This window comes from Portunus trituberculatus, chromosome 46, assembly GCF_017591435.1.
Source record: "Portunus trituberculatus isolate SZX2019 chromosome 46, ASM1759143v1, whole genome shotgun sequence".
Taxonomy (NCBI): domain Eukaryota; kingdom Metazoa; phylum Arthropoda; class Malacostraca; order Decapoda; family Portunidae; genus Portunus; species Portunus trituberculatus.
This window is the reverse complement of record NC_059300.1, coordinates 16,205,343-16,226,731: the sequence shown is the minus strand read 5'-3', so window position 1 is coordinate 16,226,731 and position 21,389 is coordinate 16,205,343. Positions and strand designations below refer to the sequence as shown.

Below are 21,389 nucleotides of genomic sequence, written 5' to 3'. Positions count from 1 at the left end.
TGAAGATCAGCTGATTCTCGGGCGACGGTATCGCGTCCTTCCTCTCTGTGTGTGTGTGTGTGTGTGTGTGTGTGTGTGTGTGTGTGTGTGTGTGTGTGTGTGTGTGTGTGTGTATTTACCTAATTGTATTTACCTAATTGTAACATACGGGAAAAGAGCTATGCTCGTGTTGTCCCGTCTCCATATCTATTAATGTCCAGCTTTTCTTAAAATCATGAATATTCCTTGCGTTGACCACTTCCACGTCTAAACTATTCCATGCTTCCACCCTTCTATGAGGAAGCTATATTTTTCACATCTCTCCTATAAGTGGCCATTTTAGTTTTTCCCATGCCCTCTCGACATTCTTTCATTCCACATACACAGATCTTCCCTATCCATTTTTCCATGCCAATCATCACTCTGTATATTGCTATCAGGTCTCCCCTTTCTCTTCTGTTTTCCAGGGTCGGAAGTTGCATTCTTTTCAGTCTGTCTTCATAAGTCAAATCTCTTAAGTCAGGCACCATTTTGTTGCAGCCCTCTGTACTTTCTCTAGTTTCCTTATGTGTTTCTTTAAGTTCGGAGCCCACTGTATTGTTGCATATTCAAGCCTCGGTCTTATCATTGCAGTAATTATTTTCTTCATCATTTCTTCATCTAAATATACGAACGCCACTCTTATGTTCCTCAATAAGTTCAATACTTCTCCAATTATTTTGTTTATATGTCTCTCTGGCGATAGGTCATTGGTAATTGTCACCCCAAGGTCTTTTCTTCATGACTGGTTTTATGTCTTCATTTCCTATCTTGTACATACTCCTGATTCTTCTTTCACTCTTGCCAAACTCTATTTTCTTGCATTTTGTCGTGTTGAACTCCATTTGCCATGTACAGCTCCATTTCCATATTCTGTCCAAGTCTTCCTGGAGTAGTTCGCAATCTTTGTCACATCTCACTTTTCTTAACAATTTTGCATCGTCTGCAAATAGGCTCACATAACTGGACACCCCATCCACCATGTCATTTATGTAGACCGCGAACATTACTGGTGCCAACACTGATCCCTGTGGAACTCCACTCTCCACCAATCCCCATTCTGATGGTCTGTCCTTAATTATTGTTCTCATTTCTCTTCCTACCAAAAGTCTTCCATCCATTTTAGTAAACTGCCATGCACTCCTCCTACCATTTCAAGTTTCCAGATCAGTCTCTGGTGTGGTACCTTATCAAAGGCCTTTTTTAAATCCAGATATATTCCATCAGCCCAACCATCTCTTTCCTGTATTACATCTATCACCCTCGAATAGTAACATATCAGGTTTGTCGTGCATGAACGCCCTTTTCTAAAACCAAATTGACACTCACAAAGTATGTCATTTTCTCCAAGAAGTCTGTCCATCTATTCTTCACCACCCTCTCACACATCTTAGCTACCACACTTGTAAGTGACACTGGTCTATAGTTCAATGGGTCTCTCTTGTTACCTGATTTATAGATTGGGACAATGTTAGCTCTTTTCCAGTCTTGGGGCACTACACCTTCCCTTAATGAGGCATCAATTACTTCACAAACTTTTTCTGCCAATTGCTCCTGCATTCTCTTAAAATCCATCCTGATACCCCATCAGGTCCCACAGCTTTTCTCACTTCTAAACTCCCCATCATGTTCTTGATCTCCTCCACAGTTACTTGAAACTCCTTCATAATCCCTTTCTGTTCCATTACCAGTGGTTTGTCAAAAGCAGTCTCCTTTGTGAATACCTTCCGAAAGCATCCATTCATAGCCTCTGCCATTTCCTGGGATCTTCACTGCATACTCCATTTACTTCTAAACTTTCAATACTTTCTCTATTTTTGATGTTGTTGTTCACATGTCTGTAAAAAGCCTTGGTTGGTCTTTACATTTATCAATTATATCCTTTTCTTGTTTCTTTCTTTCTTCTCTTCTAATCAACACATATTCATTTCTTGCTCTTTTGTAACTTTCCCACTGCTTAATCCGTCTTTTCCTTCTCCACCTCTTCCATGCATCCTCTTTTCTTGTTCTAGCCTTTTCACATCTATCGTTAAACCAGTCCTGCTTTCCAACTTCTCTATGTTGTCTTATTGGTACAAATTTTTCTCACCTTCTTTGTATATTTTATAAATTCCTTCCACTTTTCATTTGCTCCTTAGCACTCTTGAATTTCATCCAATTTGTCTCTTGAAAGAATTTCTTTAGGTTTCCAAAATCTGTCTTGGCATAATTCCATCTTCCCACTTTATATTCTTCATTTCTTCTAGATTTCTCTTCATCTATCACCTTGAACTCCAAAACTGCATGATCACTCTTTGCTAAAGGGCACTCCACCCTCATCTCCTCAATGACCATTGGCTCTGTACTAAAGACCAAGTCCAGTCTTGACGATGCTCCCTCTCCTCCAAACCTAGTATCTTCTTTGACCCACTGAGTTAACACATTTTCCATTGCCAGTGTCAATAGTGTATTTCCCATGTTGTCTCTGATCCTTCCATTGACCAGTCCTCCCAACACACCTCTTTACAATTAAAATCTCCCATCATTATAGTTCGTTCACAGCCACCCAACATTTCTTCCAGACATGTTCCTGTATCACTTATCATTTCTTCATATTCCTGTACTGACCATGCATTTGTCTTAGGTGGTACGTACACCACTATGTAGTGCCTCTTTTTCCTTCATTAGTTTCTGCTCTGATCTTTAGCACTTCTGCCTTTCCCATACCTTCTTTCACTTGATCCACCTTTATATCTTTTTAACCAGCAACATCACTCCTCCTCCCATCTTACCTACTCTATTTCTTTTCCAAACATTATATTTCCTTCTCCAACCATCATCAGGTCTTCTCCCTCTCTCAGTTTTGTTTCAGTAAGACCCACAATATCTGGGTTCTTGTCCCTCAAGTAATCGTTGAGTTCTAAAATCCCGATATCACTCCATTTATGTTGGAATACATTACATTTCGCTCATACGTAAGTTTCTTTAGTCCTTTCTTGCTGTACTTTTCTGGGTTATGAACCACTTCCTCAGTCTCATATCCAAGATTCTCCAGAAAAACTCTTTCTTCTCCTCTTCTGTCCTCTCTTCATTTTTTTCAAAGCCTCCTTTCTCAACTCATTTAACATTTCTCTTTCCTTTTCACCGAGATCTCTTCTCAACCAAATCTTCCTTGTTGTTTCCTGCTGGGCTAGCCTCCATGACTTCTCCACCAATTCATCTACATCCTTTTGTGACTTAAGTTTGATTCTTATTGGCCTCATACCTTCTCTTGTGAACTTTCCAATTCTATGGAAGTCCTCTATTTCTTGTACTAGGTCTTTTCCTCCTCCTGCACCACATTAATGATATTATTTATCACCTTTTTATGTTTTCTCTCTCTCCATTTTACTCGGTGTCTTATCCTCCTCCACACCAAATATCACCACACATCTCTTTTTGTCTACAGTTTCCCTCACCAATGTCTCATTTGACTTAATAACCTTCACCACTTTCTCAGCAATCTTCTCTTCTATGATCTGTTGATCTATAATTTCAGCAAGGCCCAAAGTTTTCTCCCCAGACTCTTTGATTTCCTTTTCCAGACTTGCAACTTTGTAATTTACCTCCTTTCTTTCCACTTCCTGACTTTTTCCATTCAGCCTGCTTCTCCATCACTTTTCCTAGAGATTCTCCACATTTTCGCAATTCACTTTAATTAGCTTAACTTCCTCTTTCAGTGCTTCATTTTCCTTCTTCATATCGGCACAGTCTTTCTTTACATTGTCATAACTCGTTTCCAGGCCCCATACTTTTCAAACAGTTTTCAATTTTACCTTCCAACTCCAGAATTTTCTTCACATAAGCGCTCTTCTCCATTATTCCTTGAAATCCTGTGAAGTCTGATTCATCTTTCGAGTTCACGGCCGCCATGTTGCTCAGATGTAAACAAACCAGCTGATGGCTCAAACGCAGGCTACAGTTTATATTTACCTTCCTGGACATTATTTTGCTAATCAACAGTTAACATGACTATATGGAGACGGGACAAACATTACCAGCTCCTTTCCCACCTTGGTTACTCTTAGGCAATGGTAACTGTAGAATTAGAGATGATTGCCCTGGAGCTCAGCGACCACCTCCGCCATCGACGATGTCCGTGTGTGTGTGTGTGTGTGTGTGTGTGTGTGTGTGTGTGTGTGTGTGTGTGTGTGTGTGTGTGTGTGTGTGTGTGTATGCTTATGTGGCCCCATCTCCATATCTACACTTATCCAATTTTTCTTTAAAACTATGCACACTTGTTGCTGACACCACTTCCTCACTCAAACTGTTCCAAGTCTCAAAACATCTTTGCGGGAAACTATATTTTTTAACATCTCACAGACATCTTCCTTTCCTCAGTTTTTTACTATGTGACCTTGTCCTTCTAATGTCATATTCTTCTCTCAGAATTAATTTCTCATTATCCACTTGATCCATTCCATTAATCAATTTATAAACTTGTATCAGATCTCCTCTCTCCCTTCTCTGTTCTAGGGTTGGTAGATCCATAGCCTTTAGTCCCTCCTCATATGTCATCCCTTCAAATTCTGGAACCATTCTTATGGCCATTTTTTGTAGTCTCTCCAACTTCCTTATGTGTTTCTTTTTATGGGGGGGTCCACAGAACTCCTGCATATTCCAATCTGGGTCTTTTTATAGTACTTATCAATTTTTTCATCATTTCTTTGTCCATATAGTGAAATGCTAATCCAATATTACTTAGCAAATTATATATCTCTCCGAAAATTCTAACAATGTGGCTTACTGGTTGATTGTTTTCTTCCATCGTCACTTCCAAGTCCTTTGCCTTTTTTACTTTTTCTAGTTCTACTCCATCTCCCATCTTATAGATTCCCACTGGTCGTCTTTCACTTTTTCCCATTTCCATAACATGGCTTTTGTCCACATTGAATTCCATCTCCCATTTTTTACTCTATTTCCAGATCTTGTTTAAGTCTTCCTGAAGTATTTCACAATCCTCTTTTTGCTTTATCACTCTGCCCAGTTTCGCATTGTCCGCAAACAGATTTATGTAGCTGTTCACTCCCTCTGGCATGTCGTTTATATATATATGAGAAAAAGTATTGGCACTCCGCTTTCTACTGCTCTCCACTTGGACTTCATATCTTTAACCACCGTCCTTATTTCTCTCCCCATCAAATCATTTTCCATCCGTCCTTATTTCTCTCCCCATCAAATCATTTTCCATCCATCTCAATGTGTTTCCTTTTAAGCCACCCTTCTCTTCTAACTTCCACAGTAATCTTTCATGTGGCACTTTATCAATCACCTTTTCTAAAACCAAATTGGATATTTCATAATAATTTGTTGTCTTCAAGAAACTTGATCCATTGTTTCTTTATAAATCTTTCTCTCCCCATCAAATCATTTTCCATCCACCTCAATGTGTTTCCTTTTAAGCCACCCTTCTCTTCTAACTTCCACAGTAATCTTTCATGTGGCACTTTATCAATCGCCTTTTTTAAATCCAAATAAATACAATCAATCCATCCCTCTCTCTCTTGTACTCTATCAACTATTCTAGAGTAGAAACTCAGTAAATTTGTTACACAAGACCAACCTTTTCTAAAACCAAATTGGATATTTCATAATAATTTGTTGTCTTCAAGAAACTTGATCCATTGTTTCTTTATAAATCTTTCACACATCTTGCATATTATACTAGTTAGTGATACTGCTCTGTAAATTAAAGGTTCTTCCTTCCTTCCTTCCTTCCTTTCTTATATATGGGAACCACCTCAGCTCTTTTCCATTCTACTGGTACTGTTCCATTTTCTATTGAGCATTTTATGATGTTGTATATAGGACTTGCTAGTTCTTCCTTACATTCTTTTAATATTCTGCCTGAGACTTCATTGCCTTCTCTTCATCTAATTCCATCATCAACTCTTTTATTTCAAGCTTGGTTACTTCAATCTCTTTCATATAGACAGTCTCTCTATTACCCTGTGGTCTCTCGAATTTGGATTCCTTAGTAAAGACCTCTTGAAATTTACTATTCAACAGTTCTGCCATACTTTTTGGGTCTTCCACCATCCTGTTCTCTCCTTTTAACCTTTCTATTGTTTCTTTTTGCCTTATTTTTCCATTTATGAATCTGTAGAACAATTTCAGTTGCTCCTTACATTTTTCGACAATGTCCTTTTCATAGTTCCTTTCTTCTTCCTTCCTCACCTTTGTATATTAATTTCTCACTGCTTTGAAGTTTTCCTTATTTTCTGGATTTCTATTTCTCGTCCACCTTTTCCATGCTACATCTCTTTTCTCCTTTGCCCTAGCACACCTTTCGTTAAACCAATCTTTCTTTCCTTCTTCTTTGGGTCTATATTTTGGGACATATTCCCTGACTCCTGTTTTGTATATTTCCAAAAATAAGTTATATTTCTCTTGTACTCTCTCTGAGTTTTCCATCTCCTCCCAGTTAATATTTTTAAAATAGTTCTTGAGGTTCTCAATATCAGCCTTTCTGTAATCTAATCGGTCTCCTTCCTACAATTCGTCTCTATCTTCCTTTCCCTCTTCTATATCCATTTCTAATATTACATGGTCACTCTTTCCCAATGGGCACTTATATCTTATATCATCGTTCATTTGTATACCCCTTGTAAAAACCAGGTCCAATCTCGCCGCTCGCCGGCTCATCGGTTCCTCTGCATCTTGTGTTTTCCTTTACTCTTTGGTCCATCAAACTATCTATCATTAGGTTCATGAGTCTATCTCCCCAGGCTTCTTCCCCCATACCACTTTCATAATTTTCCCAGTCCACCTCCTTACAGTTGAAATCTCCTACTAATATCACTTTTCTCCTTTCTTTAATGATTCTCATTAGACTACCTATTATGTCATCTATCATGTCTTTATATTCTTGATTGGTCCATGAATTTGTTTTTGGTGGCATATGTTCCAATGATTGTGAACTCTTTATTTATTAATATGTATCTTAATACACAGTACTTCTGCTTTTCCTTCCCCACACTCCACTTGGTTCACCATCATCTCTTTCCTTAACATCATCATGACTCCTCCTCCTCCTTTACGCACTCTGTCTTTCCTACATATATTATACCTATTTTCTATGTCTATTTTTATTGCCTCATTTAATTTTGTTTCAACCAGGCATATAATATCTGGTTCTTCTTTCTTTATGTAATCTCTTAATTCTAATTCACTTGATAAAACCCCATCTATGTTCGTATACATCATTTTTAATCTCTTGCTCTTATCACTTTTAGTTAAACTTGCTCCATTTTTTTTCTTTTCCTTCTCTTTTATATACCATTTCCTTATCCTGTCTCCTAGAATTCTCCAAAAAAAAATGCCGCCTTCTCTTCTGAACCTTTCATTATTTTTTTTACCTTACTTCTGCCACCAGTTCGTTATGTCTCTTCCTTTCTCCCTCATTTCTATTTTTCTTTATATATATATATATCCTTGCAGCCTTCTGTTTCTCTGAGTTTTGTCATTCTATATAGTATTTCTTCTGTTGCTGCTTGTGATTTTAGTAGTATCTTAATTGGTCTCACTGTTTCTTCTTGATACGGTCCCTTTCTGTGGATTTCTTCTACCTCCTCTTCTAAGTTCTGTCTATCCTCATCATTTAGATTTTTCAGTAGGTCTTTGACTGATTTCATTTCTTCTTTTTCCCTTCTTGGTTTAAATTTTTTTTTTTTTTTTCAGGCCAAAAATAATTACACTTTTTTTTTTCTACAATTTCCCTTACTATATTTTCTTTTTTCTTAAGGACTCCTATAATTTTGTTTGCCATATTCTCATCTCTTTCTTTTAACTGTTCTTGAAACACTTCCTGAAAATTATCCTTGTCTTTCTTATCTTGGACTCTCCATGCTTGTACTTCTTTTTTAATTGCATCCTGTAATCTTTCCTCTTCTTTGTTTACTAGATCTTTCAGTTCCTCTTTTTCTTTCTCAGCTTTACCGAGTCCTTCTTTCTATCTGTTTCTTGTACTTAGCTACTTCCTTTTTCAGTTCCTCATTTTCTGCTCTTAGCCTAGCTTCGTTTTCTTCCCCTCTTTTTATCCTATCTTTCAATTTCTGGAACTCTTTTTCTTGTTCTTCATTCTCTTTACTTCCAATACTCACCTTTATCCATTTATCTAATTTACGTTCAATATCCAACACTCTCTTAAATAAGGTAGTATTTGCCGTATCAAAACCTTCGAATGTCCTTTCACCCTCATCAACATTTTCATCTTCTTCAATTCTTTTCCTAGTCTCATACCTGCATTTAGATGTAATCTCTTCCTTACTCATGATTCTCAAACACTGTATACATGAAAACGAGTCTACACTACTCGCCCAGGCCTCTGCAAACACAAACAACAGATAGTGAGGATCAGCTGATGCTCGGAGCGACGATTACTGCGTCCTTCCTCAACTGTGTCTCGGTTATGTATTTACCTAGTTGTATTTACCTAGTTGTAGTTTTAAAGAGCCTGGGCTTTATGCTCATGTGGCCCCGTCTCCATATCTACACTTATCAAATTTTTTTTCAAAACTATGCACACTCATTGTTGACACTACTTCCTCACTCAAACTGTTCCAAATCTCAACCAACACATCTTTGCAGGAAACTATATTTTTAACATCTCACAGACATCTTCCCTTTCTCAGTTTCTTACTATGCGATCTTGTGCTTCTAATGTCATATTCTTCTCTCAGGATTAGTTTCTCATTATCCACTTGATCCATTCCGTTAATCAATCTATAAACTTGTATCAGATCCCCTCTCTCTCTTCTCTGTTCCAGGGTTGGTAGATCCATAGCTTTTAGTCTCTCCTCATATGACATCCCTTTAAATTCTGGAACCATTCTTGTAGCCATTTTTTGTAGTCTCTCCAATTTCTTTATGTGTTTCTTTTTATGGGGGTCCACTTATCAATTTCTTTATCATTTCTTTGTCCATGTAGTGAAATGCTAATCCAATATTCCTTAGCAAATTATATGTCTCTGAAAATTCTATCAATATGGCTTACCGGTTGAATGTTTTCTTCCATCGTCACTCCCAAGTCCTTTTCCTTTTTTACTTTTTTTAGTTCTACTCCATCTCCCATCTTATAGATTCCCACTAGTCATCTTTCATTTTTTCCCATTTCCATGACATGGCTTTTGTCCACATTGAATTCCATCTCCCATTTTTTACTCCATTTCCAGATCTTGTTTAAATCTTCCTGCAGTATTTCACAATCCTTTTTGTTTTATGACTCTGCACAGTTTCGCATCGTCCACAAACAGATTTATGTAGCTGTTCACTCCCTCTGGCATGTCGTTTATATATATGAGAAAAATTATTGGCGCCAATACTAACCCCTGTGGCACTCCGCTTTCTACTGCTCTCCACTTGGACTTCATATCTTTAACTACCGTCCTTATTTCTCTCCCCCTCAAGTAATTTTCATCAATCTCAATGTGCTTCCTTTTAAGCCACCCTTCTCCTCTAACTTCCATAATAATCTTTCATGTGGCACTTTATCAAATGCCTTTTTTTAAATCTAAAAAAATACAGTCAATCTATCTCTCTCTCTCTCTTGTACTTTATCAACTATTCTAGAGTAGAAACTCAATAAGTTTGTTACACACGACCGACCTTTTCTAAAACCAAATTGGCTATTTAATAATAATTTGTTGCCTTCAAGAAACTCAATCCATTGTTTCTTTATTACTCTTTCACACATCTTGCATATTACACTAGTTAGTGATACTGGACTGTAATTTAAAGGTTCTTCCTTCCTTCCGCTCTTATATATGGGAACCACCTCAGCTCTTTTCCATTCTACTGGTACTGTTCCATTTTCTAATGAGCATTTTATGATGTTGTATATAAGACTTGCTAGTTCTTCTCTACATTCTTTTAATATTCTGCCTGAGACTTCATCCGGTCCCACTGCCTTCTCCTCATCCAATTCCGTCATCAACTCTTTTATTTCAAGCTTGTTTACTTTAATCTCTTTCATATGGAAAGTCTCTCTATTACCCTGTGGTCTTTTAAATTTGGATTCCTTAGTGTGCTTCACTGTTTGATCTGCTGCAGTCTCTGACGAGACAGCCACGTTTTAGGAACAGCTCAGAGCTCATTATTTCCGATCTTCGGATAGGCCTGAGACCAGGCACACACCACACACCGGGACAACAAGGTCACAACTCCTCGATTTACATCCTGTACCTACACACTGCTAGGTGAACAGGGGCTACACGTGAAAGGAGACACACCCAAATATCTCCACCCGGTCGGGGAATTGAACTCCGGTCCTCTGGCTTCTGAAGCCAGCGCTCTAACCACTAAGCTGTTTTGTGTGTGTGTGTGTGCGTATTTACCTAGTTGTAGTTTTACAGGGCCTGGACTTTATGCTCGTGTGGCCCCGTCTCCATATCTACACTTATCCAATCTTACTTTAAAAGTGTGCACACTCGTTGCAGACACTACTTCTTCATCTAAACCAGTGGTTCCCAAACTATCTTACCTGACGCCCCCTTCTTGCTTCCAGTAGACCCTCCCACTTCCTCTTTTGCTCATGTGAACTTATTTTATTTTATTGCATTTATTTCTTAGCATTGTTCAGGAAAACAGATCTCTGTTTGTATTAAATTTTAATAATGAAAGCCACTCTAATAGTACATTCCAGAGAGACATTTTGATTTTATTATTCTTATAATCTATTAAAACATTTTTTTAGCAGATGACTTCACTTGAATTCTCTTTCGCCTCCCTAGCTCATTTGAACCACTGATCTAAACTGTTCCACGTCTCAATACATCTCTGCTGGAAACTATATTTTTAATATCTCTCAGACATCTTCCTTTCTCAGCTTTTTACTATGCGATCTTGTGCTTGGATGTCATATTCTTCTCTCAAGATCAGTTTCTCATTATCCACTTGGTCCATTCCGTTGATCAATTTAAGACTGTATCAGGTCTCCTCTCTCCTTCTTTGTTCCAAGGTTGGTAGATCCATAGCCTTTAGTCTCTCCTCATATGTCATCCCTTCAAATTCTGGGACCATTCTTGTAGCCATTTTTTGTAGCCTCTCAAATTTTCTTATGTGTTTCTTTTTATGAGGGGTCCACACTACTCCTGCATATTCCAATCTAGGTCTTATTATAGTATTTATCAATTTCTTCATCATTTCTTTGTCCATGTAGTGAAATGCTACTCCAATATTCCTCAGCAAATTATATGTTTCTCTAAAAATTCTATCAATATGGCTTACTGGTTGATTGTTTTCTTCCATCGTCACTCCTAAGTCCTTTTCCTTTTTTACTTTCTCCAGTTCTACACCATCTCCCATCTTATAGATTCCCACAGGTTGTCTTTCACTCTTTCCCATTTCCATGACATGGCTTTTGTTCACATTGAATTCCATTTCCCACTTCTTACTCCATTCCCAGATCTTATTTAGGTCTTCTTGCAGTATTTCACAATCCTCCTTTTGCTTTATAACTCTGCACAGTTTCGTATCATCCGCAAACAAATTTATGTAGCTGTTCACTCCTTCTGGCATGTCGTTAATATAAATGAGGAAAAGTATTGGTGCCAATACTGTGGCACTCCGCTTTCTACTGCTCTCCACTTGGACTTCATATCTTTAACTACTGTCCTTATTTCTCTCCCCCTCAAATAATTTTCTATCCATCTCAATGTGCTTCCTTTTAAGCCACCCTTCTCCTCTAACTTCCACAGTAATCTTGCATGTGGCACTTTGTCAAACGCCTTTTTTAAATCCAAGTAGATGCAGTCAACCCATCCCTCTCTCTCTTGTACTCTATCAACTATTCTAGAATAGAAACTCAATAAATTAGTTACACAAGACCGTTCTTTTCTAAAACCAAATTGGCTATTTGATATTAATTTGTTGTCTTCAAGGAACTCGATCCATTGTTTCTTTATTATTCTTTCACACATCTTGCATATTACACTAGTTAGTGATACTGGTCTGTAATTTAAAGGTTCTTCTTCCTTCCACTCTTATATATGGGAACCACCTCAGCTCTTTTCCATTCTACTGGCACTGTTCCATTTTCTATTGAGCATTTTATGATGTTGTATATAGGACTTGCTAGTTCTTCCCTACATTCTTTCAGTATTCTGCCTGAGACTTCATCCGGTCCCATTGCCTTCTCTTCATCCAGTTCCTTCATTAACTCTTTTATTTCAAGCTTGGTTACTTTAATCTCTTTCATATAGATTGTCTCTCTATTACCCTGTGGCCTCTCAAATTTGGATTCCTTAGTAAAGACCTCCTGGAATTTTTATTTAATAGTTCTGCCATACTTTTGGGTCTTCCACCATCCCGTTCTCTCCTTTTAACCTTTCTATTGTTTCTTTTGCCTAATTTTTCCATTTATGAATCTATAGAACAATTTTGGTTGCTCCTTACATTTTTCGACAATATCTTTTCAAAGTTCTTTTCCTCTTCCTTCCTCACCTTAACATATTCATTTCGCTGCCTTGAAGTTTTCCTTGTTTGTTGGATTCTATTTCTCCTCCACCTTTTCCATGCTCCATCTCTTTTCTCCTTTGCCCTAGCACACCTTGCATTAAACCAATCTTTCTTTCCTTCTTCTTTTGGTCTATATTTTGGGACATATTCCTGACTCCTGTTTTGTATATTTCCAAAAATAAGTTATATTTGTCTTGCATTGTCTCTGAGTTTTCCATCTCCTCCCAGTCTACGTTTTAAAATAGTTCTTGAGATTCTCAATATCAGCCTTTCTGTAATTTAATCGGTCTCCTTTGTATGAATCGTCTCTATCTTCCTTTCCTTCTTCTATATCTATTTCTAATATTGCATGGTCACTCTTTCCCAATGGGCACTTATATCTTATATCGTCATTCATTTGTATACCCCTTGTAAAAACTAGGTCCAATCTTGCCGGCTCGTCGTTTCCTCTGAATCTTGTGCATTCCTTTACTCTCTGGTCCATCATATTGTCTATCATTAGGTTTAAGAATCTTTCTCCCTAGGCTTCTTCCCCCATACCACTTTCATAATTTTCCCAGTCCACTTCTTTACAGTTGAAATCTCCTACTAATATCACTTTTCTCCTTTCTTTAACGATTCTCATTAGACTCCTTATTGTGTCATCTATCATGTCCTTATATTCTTGATTGGTCCATGAATTTGTTTTTGGTGGCACATATGTTACAATGATTGTTAACTCTTTTTTATTAATATGCATCTTTATATACAATACTTCTGCTTTTCCTTCCCCACATTCCACTTGATTGATCACTATCTCCTTCCTTAACATTATCATGACTCCTCCTCCTCCTTTACCCACTCTGTCTCTTCTCCATACATTATTTTGATTTCCTCATTTAGTTTTGTTTCAGCCAGGCATACAATATCTGGATTTTCTTTCCTTATGTAATCTCTTAATTCTAATTTACTTGATAAAACCCCGTCTATGTTCGTATACATCATTTTTAGTCTTTCATTTTTAGTTAAACTTGTTCCACTTTTTTCTCTTCCTTCTCGTTTATATACCATTTCCTTATCCTGTCTCCTAGAATTCTCCAAAAAAATGCCTTCTTCTCCTCTTCTGACCTTTCATTATTCTTTTCCCTTACTGCTGCTGCCAGTTCATTGTATCTCTTCCTTTCTTCCTCATTTCTATTTTTCTTTATATAGATATCTTTGCAGCCTTCTGTTTCTCTAAGTTTTGTTGTTCTATATAATATTTCTTCTGTTGCTGCTTGTGATTTTAGTAATATTTTAATTGGTCTCGTTTTCCTTCTTGATATGGTCCCATTCTGTTTATTTCTTCTACTTCCTCTTCCAAGTTCTGCCTATCTTCGTCATTAAGATTCTTCAGTAGGTCTTTGACTGATTTCATTTCTTCTTTTCTCTTTTGGTCTATATTTTTTTTTTTTTTGTTTTATTCCAAATACGACTACACTCTTCTTTTTTTCTGCAATTTCTCTAACTAGATTTTCTTTTGTCTTGAGGACTCCTATCATTTTGTTTGTCATATTTTCTTCTTTTCTTTAAGTTGTTCTTGAATCACCTCCTGAAAATCGGCCTTATCTTTCTTATCTTGGACTCTCCATGCTTGTACTTCTTTTTTAATCACGTTCTGTACTCTTTCCTCTTCCTTGTTTACTAGATCTTTCAGCTTCTCCTTTTCTTTCTCGGCTTTACCGAGTCCTTCTTCCATCTGCTTCTTGTAGTTAGCTACTTCCTTTTTTAGTTCTTTGTTTTCCGCTCTTAGCCTAGCTACATTTTCTTCCACTTTTCTTATCCTTTCTCTCAGTCTTATAAACTCCATTTCCTGTTCTTTATTCTCTTTCATTTCCATCTTCTCCTTTATTAGTTTATCTAGTTTACATTCAATATTTGACACTCTCTTAAGTAGTGAAGTTGTCATCGTATCGAACCCTTCGAATACGCGTTCTCCCTCACTGACATAGTCATCATCAGCCCCTTCTCTATTCTTATGTCTGCATTTGGATGGAATATCTTTTTCACTCATTATTCTTTAATAATTGATTTCATGGAGAAAAAAAAAAAAAAAAAAAAGAGTCCACACTACCTGCCCAGGCCACTGTAAATACTATACAACAGGTGTAGTGAAGATCAGCTGATCGTCGGAACTGCGCCAGTGCGTCCGCCCTCAACCGTGTCTCGATGTGTGTGTGTGTGTGTGTGTGTGTGTATTTACCTAGTTGTATTTACGTAGTTGTAGTTTTACAGGACCGGGGTATATGCTCGTGTGGCCCCATCTCCATATCTACACTTATCCAATTTTTCTTTAAAACTATGCACACTCATTGCTGACACCACTTCCTCACTCAAACTCTTCCAAGTCTCAACACATCTTTGCAGGAAACTATATTTCTTTAACATCTCTCAGACATCTTCCCTTCCTCAGTTTCTTACTATGCGATCTTGTGTTTCTAATGTCATATTCTTCTCTCAGGATTAGTTTCTCATTACAGGATTCGAGCGAGGCTCATTGTGTCCTGTTTCCATATCTCGATTTATCTATTATTTTCCTTAAAGTTATGCACATTATGTGCTGTAACAACTTCATTATCCAATGCATTCCATTTTTCCACCATTGTGTGGAAAAGTATATTTTCCAATGTCCTTCACACACTGCCTCATCCTGATCTTCTTTTCATGTCCTCTTATCCTTTCATCTTCTTCTGTCAACAGCACCAGGTCTTCTTTGTCTATCTTTTCAATGCCATTGACTATCTTGTACATTGTTATTAGGTCTCCACCTTCTCTTCTATTTTGTAAGGTTGGCAGTCCCATTTCCTTCAGTCATTCTTCATATGTTAGGTCCTTTAATTCCAGCATCATCTTTGTAGCAATCTTCTGTATACTTTCCAATTTTCTTATATCTTTTTTAGAGCTCGGAGACCATACCACTGCTGCATATTCCAGCCTTAGATGTATCATGCTTGTGATGATTTTTTTCATCATATCTTTGTCCATGTATTCAAATGCCCTTTTATATTAGTCAACATTTTATATGATAGTCCAAATATCTTGCTTATACATTTTTCGGAGATAAGATTTTCCTGTATGATCACTCCCAGATCTTTTCCTCTTTAGTCTTCATTATTTGTTCCTCTCCCATCAAATAGTTCCATGCTGGTCTTCTCTTACTCTTTCCTAGTTCCATTATGTGACATTTCTTGACATTAAACTCCAATTTCCACTTCCTGCTCCACTCATAGATCTTGTTTATATCTTCCTGCAACAATAGATAGTCCTCTCTGGTTTTGATAACTCTTAGCAGCTTTGCATCATTAGCAAATAAATTCATATAACTGTTTACCCCAATGTGAATGTCATTTACATAAATCTGAAACATAATTGGGGCTAACACTGAGCCATGTGGCACTCCACTAGTTACTTTACCCCAAGATGAGTATGTATCTCTGATCACAGTTCTCATTTCCCTATCCTTCAAATAATCTCTTGTCCATCCTAGCAAAGTTCCTCGCAGTCCTTCTATGTTCTCTAGTTTCCAAAGTAGTCTTCCATGAGGGACTTTATCAAAAGCCTTTTTAATATCCACGTATACTGTGTGTGTGTGTGTGTGTGTGTGTGTGTGTGTGTGTGTGTGTGTGTGTGTGTGTGTGTGTGTGTGTGTGTGTGTGTGTGTGTGTGTGTGTGTGTGTGTGTGTGTGTGTGTGTGTGTGTGTGTGTGTGTGTGTGTGTGTGTGTGTGTGTGTGTGTGTGTGTTTCACAATGTTACAAGGCAGGACGCATGTAACTTATCTTTCAAGAGGAGAGGGGATGGAGGAAGGAGATGGGGAGGGAGGAAGGAGATGAGGGAGAGAGAGAGAGAGAGAGAGAGAGAGAGAGAGAGAGAGAGAGAGAGAGAGAGAGAGAGAGAGAGAGAGAGAGAGAGAGATGGGAACAGTCTATGCCATTGGGTAATTTTAGACACAAGGCGGGAAGCATGTAGCTTATCTTTAGTGATTGGTGGAGACAAGGATGGTGGGAGGAGCACTAGGATTTCAAGGACAGCATACGGCGTGTGTAGTTGGTTTCCAACACACTATACGGGACAACTGAACTGAAGAAAGCTCAGAAAGAAATATCGCCCACGTGGCGTCACCATATTTGCTACTGGGGCTTCATGACGCCCACATAGGCGTCACCGTATTGAAGGGGTTAAATTTAAGAAGGGAGGGAAAGTGGAGCGGGAAACACGCTAGCTGGCAACCTGTGGAATGTAAACAAATCATTGTATCACATACAAAACTTATGTACTACATTTCCACAAGGCTTTACATTTTATCCATTGCAGAGTCACGAGTTCGGGTGGTACAAAACTTATGTACTACATTTCCACAAGGCTTTACATTTTATCCATTGCAGAGTCACGAGTTCGGGTGGTTCTTTTGGCTTGCAAGGAAGATACAGTCTCACCAGCCTTCTTAATAGAGTCTGCTGACTTGAAAATAGTAGAGACGGTAGATAGAGTCAAGCCATGGTGGCGAGCAATGCTATTAGTTTTCTCGCTTCTCTCGTGTCTGTGAATAATATCCAGCTTCACTTCGAGAGTAAGAGACTTCTGGTCTTCTTAGCAATGCTAGACGACGTTGCAGGGCGTTTTGGTGACATGTTGAGTGAGGGAAGATGACCTGCTGCTGGACGCTGTTATTATTTTGAACTAAGAGCGGGGAAGGGTAGAGGAGTGAGTGGTGCACGTTTTGTCCACAAGAGGCACTGGTGTATTTAAAAGCCTGTTGGCTTGCATGATACGGCAGAGCTTTCAAAGTTGGAAAAAATTACCTGGATAAATTTTATTAAAGCGAGTTTGATGTTTGTTATATGAGCAGATGGTAGTAAAAGGAAACGTTCGTTGTAGCGAAATTTTGTTGTGTGAACGTTTGTTAATCGGGGGTTGCCTGTAGTTGCTCTTTACATTCTTTTAACACCCAGCCTGATACACCATGTGGCCCCATTGCTTTTCTCACATCCAACATATCCAATAATCTTCCAATATCCTCTTTGTGTACTGCAATCTCCTGTAATCCTTGGCAATGCCATGTCCTATTAAGTTCTATGAAATCTTCTGCAGTGAATGCCGTTTTGAAGCTCTCATTCATTATTTCACACATTTCCTTCTCTGTTTGGTATGTCTTCCCTTCTTTAATTATTTTTTCAATTGTTTCCTTATTCTTTGTTTTGCCATTTATAAACTTGTAGAAAAGTTTGGGTTCGTCTTTGCTTCTACTCACTACATCTTTCTCAGTTTCTTTCTTCCTCTCTCCTTACTCTAATATATTAATTTCTGGCATCTTTGTACTGTCGCCTGTTAAAGTAATTTCTGTTTTACTAGTTTCTTCCACGCTTTATCTTTTGCCTTTTTAGCTTGTATGTATCTAGCATTGTACCAAGCATGTTTTTTTTCTTAACTCTATAAACAGGTACAAATTTTTTTACTCCTTCATTATATGTCATATTTCCCTTGTATTGTCTTTCTGTACATAATATTTTTCCCCTCAATATCAGCAAAATAAATCCTTAATTTTTCCAAATCTGCTCTTGCATGATTTAATCTCTCTCCTTTATAGTCATCTCTGTAACTTATCCCATCTTCCTCCTGAATTTGCATCTCTAATGTCACATGATCACTTCTCCCCATTGGACTAAAGTATTGTATGATTGGAGCAGGCTCTGGTTTCTTTGTGAAAACTAGGTCAAACAATGATGGTTCTTCTTCCCCCTGTACCGTGTTGACTCCTCCACTCACTGATCCATTGTATTTACCATAGTCAACTGTAACACTTTCTCGCTCCATTGCCTAGCATTATCCATTACTTCCATCTCTTTCCAGTTTACTTTTTAGCAGTTAAAGTCTCCAACTAAAAGTATTCTTCTATCTCTTTTTATCATATTATCTAGGCACTTGATCACCTCTCTTTGCATATCTTTATGTTCTTCAGTTCACCATGTATTTGTCTTTGGTGGAACATATGTAACTATAATTTTTCTTTTCTTCAATTCCTGTTTTGATTGTTACTCCTATTATTTCCAATTTGTCATGCCCATATTGCACATCCTCCACACATATATTATCACTAACCATTATTGGCACTTCTCCTGCCCCTTTATCCTTCCTTTCTCTCCTCCAGGTATTATATCCCTCCTCTTTAAAGTTAACATGGATCTCTTCTCTTAGTTTTGTTTCAACGATGCACATTACATCCTGCTTTTTCTCTTTCAAATAATCCCTAACCTCCAACATGCTTGATAACAACCCATCAATATTAGTACAAGTCACTCTTAATTTTTTGCCTCCTCCATGACCTCCTCTTTCTTCTGTAGGTACCACTTCTTTAGTCTCATATCCAGAACCCTCCAGTAAAAATTCTTCTCTATCTCTGTCCTTTTCTCATTTTTTTTCTTAGCTTAACCTCTAAACACTATCTCCTTTTCCCTTTCCTCTAAGTTCATACCTCTTTTTATCCATATATCCTTGTGTTCAGTATCATCGGCCAGCTTCCCTTTCCTAGCCATACTTTCCTCTACTCCCACTTGGGATCTCATTCTCACTTTCATTGGTCTCCTACCCCCCTTCACTGTATCTTCCTAGCCTGATCACTTCCTCCACCTCCTGGTCTAGTTCTTGTGTGCTGTCCTGTACACGTTTGATAACAGTTTTGGCCAATTCTCTTTCTCCACGTTCTCTCATGAATTTATTTGGATCTTTTCTTTTCCTTCATCCCAAAAATCCCAGAGCTTTTTTTCTTGTCCACTGCATCCTACACCAGGACTTCTTTCTCTTTAATTACTTCAATTACAGCGACTTTCGTGTTTTCCTGAATTTGTCTCTACAACCTCTGAAAATTTTACTTTTTCCTCTTGCTGTTCCTGCTTCCATTCATTTCGTAGTTCCTTCAGCTTGTTTTCACCCAATGCACCTTCTACCCTGTACACAACCCCATCCTGCACTTTAACCTGTAAGCTCCTTAAGGAGTTTTCGTAGTCTTGACATGAGGCTTTTAGTACATCATTTTGTTTCTTTATTTCTTGTATCTCTTCTTTTAATCCCTGATTGATTGCACTGACCTTCTCACATTCTACCAATCTCAATTTCAGCTCTGTGTTTTCCATTGTCAGTCGATCCTGTTTGTCCATTAGACTCGACATCACTTCCTTGACATACCTTAATTCCCTTTCTACGTTGACCAACCTTCTCATACTACCTCATTCGTCTTTGAATCCAGAAAAATCCTTGTCCATAATATCCTCAGTTAGTTTCCTTAGTCCAACAGGAGTTTCAATGTACCGTTCGTTTTCACACGATGGCGTTTGTTTTGATTCTGTCATACGTCTGGCAGCACTACTCTGTTCCATCACTCTCTCTTCCTTCTTTCCATATATACGATCCAAAACTTATTTAATATGGAGAAAGGAGAACCTATGGCCTCCTCCCCCCATATACATACATCTAGGCCAGTCTCCAGTTCCTGTTGTAGCTTTTCCCTGTGAGCTAGCTGCTCAGATACATTCGATCGGCACGATGACCTAGGAGTGTGTTTGTATGTATGTGTGTTTGTGTGTGTGTGTGTGTGTGTGTGTATTTACCTAGTTGTATGTTACAGGGTTTGAGTGGGGCTCATAGTGACCTGCCTCCATATCAACATTTATCTAACTTCTCCTTATATTTGAACACACTTACTGCTGTTACAATCTCTTCACTTAATCCATTCCATATGTCTACTATCCAATGTGGAAAACTGAACTTCTTGATATTCCTATGACACTGACTTTTCATGATTTTCTTGGAATGTCCTCTTGTTTGTCTGTCTCCCTGCTCTGTCAGTGTTACCAGGTCTTGTCTATCTATCTTCTCCATACGGTTTACTAACTTATACATCGTTGTTAGGTCTCCTCTTTCCCGTCTATCCTTCAAAGTTGGTAGCTCCATCTCCTTCAGTCTTTCTTCATAGGGAAGATCTTTTATTTCAGGGACCATCTTTGTAGCAGCCTTTTGTATCCTTTCTAGTTTCTTGATATCTTTCTGCCTTTATGGTGACCATACCACTGCTGTATATTCTAGTCTCGGTCTTATCATAGTGGTTAATATCTTTTTCATCATACTTTTATCCATGTAATTGAATGCTACCCTGATGTTCGTTAGTGTCTTGTATGTTGAAGCAAATAACCCAATTATATGTCTTTCTGGAGTCAGGGTGTCTTGTATAATCACTCCCAGGTCTTTCTCTTCTCTTTTTTTCATTATAATCTCTTCCCCCATTTTATATTCCCATGTAAGTCTTCTATTACTTTTACCCATTTCCATTACATGGCATTTTTTAGTATTAAGTTCTAATTTCCACCTCTGGCTCCATCTCTAGATCTTATCAATATCTTTCTGTAATTCCATACAATCATTTTGGTTTTTTACAACTCTCAAAAACTTGGCATCACCTGCAAACAAATTTATGTAGCTACTCAAACCCTCTTGTATATCATTGACCTATATTTGGAACATTATTGGTGCCAACACCGAACCCTGTGGTACGCCACTGGTTACAGCGCTCCAACTTGATGGTGTATCTCTTATCACTGTCCTCATTTCCTTATCTGTTAAGTAATCTGTCACCCAATTTAAGATATTTCCCTTAATTCCGCCCATGTGTGTTACTCTGTCAAAAGCCTTTTTAATGTCTAGATACACTGAATGTGTGTGTGTGTTTGTTTGCTTCTAAAACAATTACAAAACAGCAATATCCTACCTTGGCATGTGAGTCACCACCATCTTTCTTTTCTCTCCTATCTGAAGAGTGAGTAGTTGATTGGAGGGAAGATGTTGCTGCAACTAAAGACTTGCTCTCTGTTTTGCATACTGGATCTTTTTC

At 37.9% G+C, this 21,389-nt stretch overlaps 1 protein-coding gene across 1 annotated transcript in view; it reads right to left on the bottom strand.

Moving 5' to 3' along the window:
- Positions 1–21,389, bottom strand: part of LOC123519809 (NK-tumor recognition protein-like) — a 145,855-nt gene that overhangs the window by 55,818 nt on the left and 68,648 nt on the right. The window contains exon 8 of the mRNA XM_045281326.1: positions 21,267–21,388. Coding sequence (XP_045137261.1) covers positions 21,267–21,388 — 122 coding nt within the window. The remainder of the gene's footprint in view (positions 1–21,266; position 21,389) is intronic.